This window comes from Typopeltis vanoorti, chromosome 5 (assembly GCF_054136105.1).
Source record: "Typopeltis vanoorti isolate ZY-2024b chromosome 5, IOZ_Tvanoo_1.0, whole genome shotgun sequence".
NCBI classification, from domain to species: domain Eukaryota; kingdom Metazoa; phylum Arthropoda; class Arachnida; order Uropygi; family Thelyphonidae; genus Typopeltis; species Typopeltis vanoorti.
This window is the reverse complement of record NC_143553.1, coordinates 1,430,711-1,444,279: the sequence shown is the minus strand read 5'-3', so window position 1 is coordinate 1,444,279 and position 13,569 is coordinate 1,430,711. Positions and strand designations below refer to the sequence as shown.

The 13,569-nt window shown below is 35.3% G+C and overlaps 1 protein-coding gene across 1 annotated transcript in view; it reads left to right on the top strand.

Moving 5' to 3' along the window:
• Nucleotides 1–13,569, top strand: part of Brr2 (U5 small nuclear ribonucleoprotein l(3)72Ab) — a 486,889-nt gene that overhangs the window by 235,746 nt on the left and 237,574 nt on the right. Inside the window, exon 23 of the mRNA XM_090392214.1 lies at nucleotides 12,672–12,943. Coding sequence (XP_090248340.1) covers nucleotides 12,672–12,943 — 272 coding nt within the window. The remainder of the gene's footprint in view (nucleotides 1–12,671; nucleotides 12,944–13,569) is intronic.

The window sequence follows — 13,569 nt, the reverse complement described above, 5'->3', positions numbered from 1 at the left end:
TTTTTCCTGTGGTCATCAAATGTTATATGCTGAACCAGTTGAAGCTTATATGGATAGAACTGCAGCTATGCATGTTTAACCCTATGGACAATAGTGCGTTAAATTTGCATTTTGTTCCCGAAATGATGAATGGACACTCATAAACTTCTTTTAAATAGGCAGTTGATATTTCATGCACAAACTTTGTTTGCTCACACTTGGGTTTTATTTATTCGTACAGGGTTCCCCCATCCCTTTTGATGGGGGGGGGATTGAGCCCTCCTAAATGAGGGAATAAGTATATGTCTTATGACTAAATCTGTGTATTCGCAGGGCCAATTTGACTGTTCTGAGAGACAAAAAACCTGAGTTTCCCAGTGAAAAAAATCCTCTGGCTCCGAATGAGACTGGCTAACTCACCTTTAGTCAAAAAAGACTGGACAAAGTTCCTCTGGGTTCAATTTCCATGGATGGAAATTGAACCCAGGTCTTTCTGACCAAAGGGTTTTGTCTATACCGATTGAGCTATGGAGGCTCTACATACAGTTGGGTAAATTTTTAAAACCAGAATATAATTTTATATGTAACTAAGTGAAAAATATTTTCCATGGCTGTATCATTGAAGTGATGGTGAACCTCCCATTTCCAATCTTCAGCTTTAAATCTTAACCCCATGAAAATTATAAGGCACATAAAGGAAACACCTTTAGATGCAACAAGTTACAATAGCCTAGGTTTTCAACTACAGAAAACATACCTTGTTGCATCTAAAGGTGTTTCCTTTATGTGCCTTATAATTTTCATGGGGTTAATATTTAAAGCTGAAGATTGGAAATGGGAGGTTCACCATCACTTCATTTATATTCTGCTCATTCACCTAGTGTTGAGCAAAATATAAATGAAATGATCAATGCGAAGTGAAATTGGAGTGTGAACACATTTTCAGTGCCACAACCATATTAATTATTATTATTGCACTGGCACCTCCATAGAGTCCTAAGATTCATCATGGGAGACCCAAACTATCTGCAAAATATCCATGATATCTCTCTTGAAACCATTAACAAACAAAGCACTTACAACTGTCTCTAGCAACCCATTCCATTCATTCACCACTCTCATGCTCTTACTAACTACACTCTTACCAGACTTCGTCTTGCTCTGTCCCCTTTAGCCAAGTGCAGAAACATTTCTCCTGGATTAATCCTATAAAATCTGTTAAGTAACTTAAATATTTCTATCTTCCCCTCCCTTTTTTTTTTTAATTATCCATCAACTTCTGTAATTTACAAACCCTCAATCTGTTCTCATAGCGAACATTCCACAGACCACTTATCATCTTGTTCACTGGTCTCTGGATCCTCTCCACCACTTACTCATCCACAAGAAACCCAGTAACCTTATCTGAGCACAGTTTAAAGGTTTAAAACAAAGCTTTATAAAGTGGAATGACAGTTTCCTTATCTCTGTTTGTCAGTGTGTGAGCTAGCCTCAGTCAGTTTCCTGGAGTACAGTTCCCTCAATGTGGTATACAGCTTGTAATCTTTGTATCCCAAAATGCATGACTCGACACTCTTCCACATTAAATTGACAGCCATTATCCACCATGAGTGCCCTATGTGGAGGGGGTGAGTGGGACAGTTATATTGGGTTTGCAACCATTTCAATATTTTCTCCCCAGTCACTTTCTTTCCTCTCAGCATGATTTCCCACTAGTTGTTTTGGTGGTAAGCTTCCACTTTGCTTTATGATAGATTTTCTTCTCATTCATAATTTGCTTTTCATTCTTCCATGTTCAGTATGATTGGGGATAAGTAAGGTTAATGTTCTTCTTTGCTGGACTTATTTATTTTTTATCAACCTTTGGCCTATTCAGCTAGTTTCTCTTTGGAATCCAATTTTGCCTTTCTTTCCTGACCTTGTACTGTTCATTGAGCTTGCTTGTCACCTTTCTCTTTATAAACCCTTAACTACAATTCATTGTTTTGCAGCTCATGCTTAATAATACTAATCATTCAACTAACTCCTAACTGATTTACCCTCATTACCATTGGTGTGCAATTTATAATATTGCTTCCTCTTGCTATCCCTTAGCTATTTTTAGGAGGTAGCTTGAAGCAGTGCTTCAAGCTGCCTCCTAAGTGTATCATAATCACTTAACTTGTAGTTCTGCATATACCCCTTCTTTACTAGAATTTCCACGTTTTGCTACTTCAAAGTGAACACCACATGAGTACTTCTACAATTGGAGGCAATAATATCCACCTTAGTTATGGATAGATCTTCTGATCCTATAACCAGATCCAACACTCATACCCTGTCTCCTCCATCACATTCTGCTTCAAGTAATTATCTCTCAGTAAATGTATAAATTCCATTCTCTTCCTACCATGTGATCTCTCCTCCTTCCAATCTATGTTTATGAAATTGAAACCACCCATAATAATAATTACTCGACTTGTGCTCATTGTACTAATATGCTGATGCATGTCTTCCTCATCATTCCTGGCACCCCCTGACCTATAGTATCAACCAGTTTTATATTTTCATGTTTGCCACAATCTCACACCACATTGCTTCAAAAGAACAGCTACTCTCCTGCCTGTCTCTTATTTGTTTTGGCTGCATTTCGTCAGCAATATCCCATCTACACTATCCTCCGTGATAATACTAAATCCATCACATTCCATCCCTGTAACTATGTCATCTGCTGTTAGCCAACTCTCTCTAATGACTATGACTTTTTGTGAGGTTTCACTAACAATGCCAAAGACCTCCCTCTTATTCCTGATGCTTCTAGCATTGGTATATAGAAACTAGCATCCCTTTTGCCCCCAACCACCCTTTACATTCTGAATTGACTAGCATATTTGATTTTGGTGTCTGAGAAACTAGATTCTGCATTTTTTGTTTATTCACACCTCATTTGCTGCATGGGTGCACACACACACATGTCTGCATCTACCCCTAATTTCTTTAGTTTTTCACACTTTGCATTTCCATATTCTCAGTGAACAAAACTCCCTATGTAATTCCGAATCCATTTAAGTGCAGTCCATCAACATTGTACAAAAATCTTTGTCCATCAAACTCAGGCCATCATTCCTTCTGAACAACCTGCTCATTGATTCATTAGCTATCATTGCTCTTCTTCTCAGTTTCCCTCTATAATAGTTTGGCACCATGTCCCAAACTTTGCCCTGTTGCTCTTCTTTTTCGCTTCTTCCAATAACTCTTTCACATTCTTCCTCATACAACACCTCTCAAGTCATTAGTTCCAGCCAAAACAATTAATTCTTTTACCTTTTCTTTCTGCATTCTGGCATCATTATTAATATTATTGTTTTTGCAACAACTTTGTGAATTACTCTCCTTATCATATGATAGTATTGCCTTTTAAAAAAAGACTATCTACCTATGCTCTTACTCTTGTTTATTCTTACAATTTTCTTTTTGGTTTCAGATCTCTTGCTTTTTTCTGTTCTCAGTTCAACTAATTTCTTGTTGTTTATGCAGCCTTTCAGTCTCATGCTTTGCCCTGTGAAGGACATTAAAAATTTAAAAATGAATTCAATTAAGTGCATTAAAAATGAAAATATCAGAAAAAAAGATCTTGACGTTAATATTCAAGATTGTGTAAGCAGACACATAAGACAGTATATGGTCACTGAAAAAAAAAAGAATAGATGTCCAAATTTTTATCTCCTGTTCTTCTATTGGCCGGCGAAGGTTGGTCGATTGGTAGAGCCTCTGCTACTAATGGCTCAGTTAAGTAAGTTTGAGCGCGGTTAGTAGTTGGAAGGGGGCCAATCGTTCGATGCTGTCGGCACACTCTCCCTCGATGAGTCTTTGGACTCCCTGGAGGTGTCAAAATAATAATAATAATAATAATAATTATGAGGCATTCTTTTATAAGATCAGTCTACATACCAAATCATAGATCTTGAGCTTACTAACTTACAAAAGAATAAAGTTAGTAAATTACTGAAGAAAGTCACTCCCTGGGCAAAAGAAACTGTTAATGAACTCAAGCCTTTTCATGTAAAAACACCTGGAATATATGAAGCACCAAAAATCCACAAGCAAGATAAGCTCCTACACCCAATTATGGATAGTATAAATAGTCCTACATACAAACTTGCTAAACATTTGGCTAAATTATTAGTTTCCCTCATAAATAATTCATCTTCCTTTGTTAAAAATTATCCTTGCTTAAAAAGTATATTCAAACACCATATTTTAAAAAAGTTTAGACATAATGGTAATTTTTGATATTACTTCACTATTTACCAATGTTCCATTAATGAAGACCCTTGAATTGTTAGTTACATTTCTCTCCAGACATACTTGAATTATTCAAATTTACAGTACATGCTGATTACTTGCATGGAAAGGGAACAAACAACTAGTTGGGACAGCTGTGGGCCCCCTCCTTTAGCCAATTTCTACATAAAGCACTTAAAAAACCAAGCAGTGAATACAGCCACTCTCAGACCAGTGATTTGGCTGCATTATGTTCATAATGCGTTTGCTATTTGGCCACATGGGTCCAAATGCATTTTTAGTGCATCGAAACAGCCAACATCCTAAAATCCACTTTATAATGGAACAGGAAGTGGACTGTCTGCCATTCCTAGGTACACTGGTCACTCACCTTCCAGATAATTATATTTTTCTGTTTATAGGAAACCTACACATACTGGGAGATATTTGCATAAACAATCACACTGTCATCCAGCCCAACAATATTGTATCCCAAAACACTAAAGCACTGCTCTTACCACTGAACCCACTTACTTTTGTTGCACTTTTTTAGCCAGTGGCTATAATTTCCAACCAAAGAATAGACAAAATACTAAATGCTCCTCGGAAATCCTCTTCATTGCATAATACATAAGACTATAACAAGAATGTTACTTCCATGCAGTCAAGGCACATCTGAAAAGATATGCAGAGAGCTTAATGAATATCAGCTCCTCGCCATATTCAAACAATGTATCAAATTGTGAATTCATGCATTCATCTAAGGACAAACTCTCCCCATTATCACATCCAGGAGTGTATGAAGTGTGCTGGACCTGGCTTACTATGAACAGACAGGAAGAACTGTTGATATACACAGTGGAGAATATAAAAAATACATAAGTCAGAGAGATTGTTTTGGGAATCAGCAGCAGCTTTAAAACATTCCTAGAACCTCAACAAGTATGGTTGTATCAATTTACCAAAAATCTTGGAGACAGTCATTTTTAGGTAGGAGATGAATTTCATTGCCTGGTACAAGACCACTGCTCTGCTTACTAGAGGCCTGAACTGGCTTGAAAAGGCTCCATGTTTGGTTTTTAGAGCAAGGTCACCGGATTATCTAATAAAAAATTACAAAAATATATATATATAATTCATAAAAATGAAAAGAAAAAAACTTAGTCCACCCACAATACAAATGTACTATATGTTTTCTAATAACCTTTTGTGGGTGGGAACCGCATAAAAAATTTAAAAAAAAGTTAAATATTAATTATTTTCTTATTATTCTTGTGTGTCATGGATTAATATTAAATAAATTAATGTGTAGATTTAAAAGTTTATTTGTCTAAGATTTTTTGGCTTATTAACATTGTTTTCATATCATTTATAAGAATACAGGTAACCCTTGTATAACGTGGTACTTATACAACATGGTCTCCAAATTATGGTATCCCTTGTTCAACGCGGTCTCGATATAACGCGGTCTACAATTTCTAGGAACTCTTTATTTTATTTATTTTTCCCATATTTTTCACCGTGGGACTTAAAAATCAAATTTTATCTTCGTTAAATTTGTGTCTGCCCATATCGCGCAAGTAGTTATAAGTATCGAATTTAGTTTTATTGTATCACTAAATAAGGTACTGTACAGAGGTCTTTTGCAGTCATTCTCAACAAATAGTGCAATTAGAGATAGATGGAATAAAAACAGCGCTAACTAATAAATCACATGTCCCATCTCACAGAAACTATGCTGTATAGACTTAAGCAAAACCATATGTTGCACCGAAATACAGTATCTAAATAAAAACTATTGTCCAATTTTTCAATTATGAAATAAGTGTTTTTTTTATTGCATTTGAAATTCTCGATGTCATTATGAGATCACGAGGCTAACTTAAAATAAAAGACTACCAAGAATTGAAACATGCCATATAATGAATGTGTGATTTCGCTTGCCACCTCAAACGCAAACAAGAAGACATAAAATTCAACCAAGGGTTGAAACATTTGTGTGAGTTGAGCCAGTCAGTAATGAGAAGTTCCATCAGAACGATAAATGAAACCCTGTTGTGAATGTGTTAAAACTAATAGTGAATGTTGTTATGGCAGTTTCAGATGTTATGGAATTTGATTGAAGAGAATTTGCATTTCAACTCAACACTTGTCGGTTGCTTTTGTCTTTGGGTTGCGCAATCTTTTGTTATTACCACACCAGTCATATGCACGTCTTTATAGCTGCTGTCTTGTGTAAAACAAAATTCAGCTTGTACGTATTGTAACAATTAAAACTTGAATAATTTATAAGCGTATAAAAGGATATCACCTGTAAACCGTTGACGTGCCAGTAAAATTCTCAAACATGCCACCTGTGGCACGAGTGCCATATGCTTGCCATCTAGAGTTTACTGTATAAAGTGTTTATTATTGAAAATTGTCTTTGTTTTCTGCCAGAAAAGCGCATTTAAAATCATCATCATCAAATTCCTGCCATGTACCCTCAAGGGATGTACAGGATATGATAGTAGCATATGATAAAAAAATTACATCATTACTAACTTCCTATCTACAATTTTCCTCCAAATCAGTCTGTTACTTGTCAAGACTACAACATTATCAGATCTTATATTTCTATCGTCTAAGGCACTTTGTACCATATCAATCCACCTATATCTTGGTCTTCCTCAGGGTCGTTTTACTGCCAAACTGGCAGAGAACACTTGTTTTGCTAATCTTTCTTCGCCCATTCTGTTTAAGTGACCATACCACCTGAGATTAGCTCTGCTAACGTATTCCTGGATGCTGACAATGTCAAGTTCTTTCCTAATATCCTCATTTTTAATATGATATTGCCATTGATGCCATCTGTTCATGCTTATCTTTCTCAGGACTCTCATATCTGCAGTCTCTAGTCTTTGGTCAAGTGTTTTACTTCTAACCCAGCTCTCAGGTCCATACGTTAAAACTGGTTTGAACACTGTCTTGTATACAGCTAATTTAGTGTTCCGACTAATTTCTCTCTTATTCCATATGAATTTATTCAATTAACTTCCCACCATACCAGCTTTGCTGATTCTGTTGTCTATTTCTACATTTAATTTACCATCTTCACTAAAAATTGTGCCTAAGTAGTTGAAATGTTTAACTTGTTCCACAGGTCTCCATTCACAACACAGTTGACATTTTCAATGATTCTGCCTATTTCATTGTCTTTGTCTTTTTATTGCTGACCTTCATACCATTTCTATTACAACAGTTATTCAATTTAGTCAAAGAATCTTGCAGACTTATAGCGGATTTATTTAGAAGTATAACATCATCTGCATAAAGCAAAGAGCTGACATTAACATCTCCAATTTTGATATCATGTTTAACACCACTTTCCTTCATACGATCCATATAGATAATGAATAATAGAGGGGATAATGTACATCCTTGTCTCACACCAGATTTAACATTAAACAATCTTCCTGTACTTCCTTCAATTCTAACTGCTGACTTACAACTCAAATAAAGACTAAGTATTGCTTGATATAATGCTCCATTGACACCATATAACTGTAGCGTATTAAATAGCTTCTCTCTTGGCACCTTGTCATATGCCTTTTCCAAATCGACAAAACTTAAATACAGATCTTTGTTATATTCCCATGCTTTCTCGACTATTTGTCGTAAAGTGAAGATCTGATCCTGACAGCGTCTATTGGCCTGAATCCAGCTTGTTCTTCACCAAGCTTTTCTTCCACAATTCTTCTCAACCGTTTCTCAAGTATACTTGCATAGATTTTGCCAGGAACACTGAGTAGGGAAATACCTCTGTAATTCTCACATTCAGTTTTATTTCCCTTTTTATATATGGATAATACGAGAGCTCTACTCCAATCATCAGGAATTCGTTCCTCTGTCCAGGCTTTCTGAACAATGCAGTGCAGCCACTGTAAGACTCTTATACCACCATACTTCAGCATTTCTGGTCTAATATCATCTACTCCTGATGCCTTTCCACATTTCAAGCCTTTGATGGCTTTTTCTACTTCAAGTAGAAAAAGCTAAACTCTTTCCTCCATTCCTAAGCTTCTTCAACAACCTCCAGAATATCTTACCACCTTCTTGATATTTATTTTCTATGTTTTTGCCAAAGTCCTCCCATGACTTTTGTTTAGCTAGTTTTACACAGTGTTTAGCATTCTTGCATTTGTCTCTGTATTCTCTAAGAGCTCAATCTGACTTATTAGACAGGAACTTTTGATATGCTTTCTTCTTTTCCTTCACTGCCTCTTTAACTTCGTGTGTCCACCAGGGAGTTCTGATTTTTTTATCCTTGCAGACAACCTCACCACATACCTCTCTGGCAGAATCAATCAATGTTTTCTTCAGAGTTTGCCACTGAATCTCCAAGGTTTGATTCCTGTTCTCAAACTCTTTCAATTTTTCTTCAATAATCTTTGTGTATTTTAGTCTACAGTTCACATATGAGAGCTGCTCGACTTTTATTCGCTTTAAAACTTTCTTATATGTTATTCTTTTCAATATAAAATTCAATTTTATCCTACTCAAGACTAAATAGTGATCACTTCCAATTTCAAATCCTCTGTACACTCTGGTGTTCTGCACCAGGGAGAAAACATCACTATCAACAATAACATAGTCAATGAGACTTTTCTTATTCCTTGCCTCTTCTCTCCATGTGAATTTGTGCACATTTTTATGTTGGAACATGGTGTTAGTAATATCCAGTCCATGTCCTGAGCAGAAATCCAACAGATATTTGCCATTATTATTAGCTTTGCTCTTTTCTCCAAATTTTGCCAAAATATTTTTGTATGTCTGACAATCATTTCCTACTCTGCTATTTAGATCCCCAACAAGGACCAACTTTTCCTTTTTCATTGTGTCAGTTGCTTTTTCTAAAGCCTCAAAAAATTCCCTCCACTTCTACCTTAGTTGAACCTTCTGTGGGACCATAGGCACAAATAAGTCTCATTGTCCAGTTCTCCATTTTCATATTTGCCCACATTACTCTACTTGAGACTGACTGCCATTCAAGAAGATTAGCCTCGTATATTGTGTTGAATTCTATGGCTACTCCTTCTTTTCCTTGATTGTCATTGCCTGAATATAACATTTTGTATTTATTGCTCAGAAAGATCTCACCAGTTTTTGTCTTTTTTGTTTCAGTTACCCCTATTATGTCGATCTGGTACTTATCTAATTCCTCAGCTAGCTCCATGTCTTTGCCATTCGGGCTTCTTACATTGATAGTACCGATCTTTAACTCCGGTGATGTTGAGTTGGGGTTTGTTTTCAGATTTGTTCCAGTAGCTGACTTTTCGCTCTTCGCCCTGATTCCGTGGCGAAAACAATGGGGGCCTTGTTTAACCTGGCGATGCCCCAGGCGGCATGAAATTTTGTCATGTTGTACCATCATTTTTTATTTTCGTTTAACCAATAAGAATACAATTTGGTCGGCTAATTCCAAATTGCCAGCCCATCCTCGTTCATTCAGTATCCAAGTAGATACCCAACAGGTTGCACCACGAGAAGGTGAGGATTGGAAATTAGGTCAGAAGCCCTGGTCCGTTCTCCACATTCCTTTAGAGGCTATGTGGAGGTATCCTCTCAGTTATACAGCTTTGAAATTTGATGAAACAGCATTTAAAATCATAAATGTGTTATTCTCAAGCAGAGCAGTTTATTTTCTGGTGAGTTACATACATATGTAATGCTTGTTTTTTAATGTAAAAGTTTATTTTTATTGTAATGGCCACGAAAACTGCAATGAATGGGGAAAAAACCAACATTGAAGAGGAAATTCATTTCTCTCAAAGAAAAAATTAAAATTTTGGATCGGTTGAAAATTGGAGAAAAACCAGGAATTGTTGCAAGGACTCTGAATTCCTGGTTTTTCTCCAATTTTTTCAACAATCCAACAAAATGAATGTAAAATCTGAGAAAGTGTTATTACTGGGTCAATGGTAAGTGCAAAGCACATTACTCGTATTTGCGATATTCTAATAGAAAAAATGAGGAAATCTCTAATGATTTGGATAGAAGATTGCACTCAAAAGAAAATTCCTTTGGATGTACACCTTATTAAGCAAAAAGCTCTCAAAGTTTATAAACATTTAAAAGAACTTGATCAAGATTCTTCAGAAGAAATCTCTCAGCATGGATTTTCTGCCAGTGAGGTTTGGTTCGAAAATTTTAAAAAGCAGTTTTCTTTGTATAATCTTAAAATCCAGGGATAATCAGCATCAGTAGATGTTGAAGCTGCCCGGAAATACCCAGCAGAACTTTTAAAAATCATTAAACAGATGGTTACAGTGCAGATCAGGTGTTCAATGCAGATGAATCTATGTTATATTGGAAAAAAAATTCCCAAGCGCACCTATATTTCAAAAAATGAAAGATCAGCTCCTGGATTCAATGTTTACAAAGATAGAATTACTCTGCTGTTTTGTAGTAATGCATGAGGTGATTACATGACAAAACCAATGTTTTTTAACCGATCTGCAAATCCTCGTGCGATGAAAGGGCTCGGCAAATCCATCCTACCTGTTTATTGGCAGGCCAACAAAAAGGCATGGGTTACAGCTAGCATGTTTGAAAATTTGTTTTTCAAGTGTTTTCTACCTGATGTAGAAAGTTACACAAAGAAAAAGAATATGGACTTCAAAATTCTACTAATTTTAGATAACGCACCAGGCCACCCAACAAATTTAAGCCATCTGAATATTGAAATAACTTTTTTGCTGCCTAATACTACTTCACTTATTCAACCACTCGACCAAGGAATAATATCAACATTTAAGTCATATTATATTCGGCAAACATTTCAATTAATTTTGGAAAAAATAGAATCTATTCAAAACATGGCACTGCCTCAAGCGTGGAAAGAGTTTTCAATATTGAATTGTGTAAAAATTATTTCTCTGTCCATTAAAGAATTACAACCCTCTACACTGAATGCTTGCTGGAAAAAAATATGGCCTGAAGCAGTAATGGAACAAAATTTAGTACCTCCAGTGGATGCCGAGCTATGTCGTATAATAAACGCTGCACACATTTTTGGTGGAGAGGGCTTTTGCAATAGTTGAAAACGAAATTAGTGAATTAATTGATGGAGAATCAGATTTAAATGAGGAGGAACTGGATTTAACAGATTCATTGATGAATCCGTTAAAGAATTCAGTTTAAATAAATTAGCAGATGGATTGGACTTGGCAAGAAAGTTAGGAAGTTATTTTACGGATAATGATCCATCAATGGAGTGCTCTGGAAAATTCACGAAAGAATTGGATATTTATTTAGCGCCATATTATGAACTTAATAAAAAATTGCAACATAGTGGAAAGCAAAGTCTTATTACTGACTTCTTGATGACTAAACCAGCCGAAGTATGCAATGAGAATTATACAAATGATGTCCAAGAGATTTCGAGTAGTGACGACCTCAGGCCACTCAAAGAACATTTACGAAATGTTATTTCAAGAAAGACAGTGATGACGATTAAAATATTCGCTTTATTTTATTGTGTCTAAAACATTTATGCATTATGTGCAATGAAATTTCTGTACAATTTGTAATTTTTATAATTTTATACTACGTATTTGTCACAGTTTATGTTTTCTTAACTTACATGAATTACCTGAATTAAATAAAAATATTGTTTCTGTTGGATATGTCATTGTTGTTTATATAATTTAAAAAAAAAAACAATATCAGAACCTAACCCTACTTTTTCTATTTTATCTATGTCTTGTATAACGCGATTTATATAACGCGGCATTTCTATGGAACCTAACATCCACGTTATATGAGGGTTACCTGTACATTGTTTCATATCCAACCAACTACTAGGGCTGTTCTTCAAATAACTGTGTGCGCTCACACATTTATACCATCCACACACTACTTTTTGAAAACGTTCTGAGTTCAGTTCTCATTACTGATGGGATGAAGAACATTTTGATGGTTGCAAAGTTTTCCTTCTGAAACTAGTTTGAGAACAGTTTAGTGGAATTTAGCACATTAAGGTATGGAGTTGTCCTCTTGCATGCTCGAATGTGGAGTAGTCTAAAGAATTAAGGCCTCAGATCATGAGTGGATGAGAGTATTTGGATATGGATGCTGAGAAAATAACAGTAACCCTATCACTTAGAATAAAAGTATTGTAGGGAGGGCAGATTTAAATATTATAAATCTGAATTTTGAATAATTTTACCTGTCAAGTGAACTAGAAAAAGGGTTGACCAGATTGCTGTACGTTGGGAATATTAAAGCATTAGTAGGTTTCTCATTATATGTTGTATTCATTGCACCATACTTAGTATTGCTGTTTTTGAAAATGTATCAGCATTATAACTTTAATGTTGTTTTGGTTTGCCTTTTTTTTTTTTTAATTTGAACAATTTTTTTTTTTCATTTTTGGAATTTTTAAAAAGGAAGAGAAACTTGAACTTCAGAAATTAATGGAAAGAGTACCTATTCCAATCAAAGAAAGTATGGAAGAGTCTAGTGCCAAAGTTAATGTTCTTCTTCAAGCCTATATTTCACAATTAAAATTAGAAGGATTAGCTTTGATGGCAGATATGGTTTATGTCACTCAAAGTGCTGCCAGATTAATGAGAGCAATTTTTGAAATTGTTCTTCACCGTGGTTGGGCACAACTTGCTGATAAAGCCCTTAGCTTGTGTAAAATGATCGATAAAAGAATGTGAGTATATTATTCTTTTTATTATTTTTGTACTCTTTGTAGATGTTGTCTAGTATAAATTTGATTTCTTCTCTTTAGATATTACTGTTATTTCTGCATGCTGATAATTTTTGATCAGTTTGTTGAAATTTATAATGAAAATTAAGTAATCTATCTTGATTTCATTGAAAGTTGTTGTTCTGAAATGTGAACTTTCCTTATTCGATCATGGCATGATGTGAATTCTTCTAATCAGTCAGCAGCATCAATATTAAATATTGATGCTGCTGATTGAAAAAAAAATTCCACAAAATAATCTTCAAAATTCTCAATATGTAATTATTTATACATTGATAAGAGTGAGAAAGTGAAAATAGTAAATATATTGCCGCGATATGACAAAAATAAATTAAGAAGAAGGGCTATGATGGCAAATTATTCAATGCATAAGCTGTGTAGAAGGAATGGATGCGAGTTTTTGGATTTGTTGAGTGAGCTTGAGGGAAGATTGGATTTATGTAAGACAGACAGCCTACACTAGAATGCTTTTGGCATCAGGCGTCTTGAAAAATTATTCATATAAGACCCAACGCAGAGAGAGTCAGAGAAACCGAATTGTGATGGGGAGAATTGTGAGAATCGTTGTG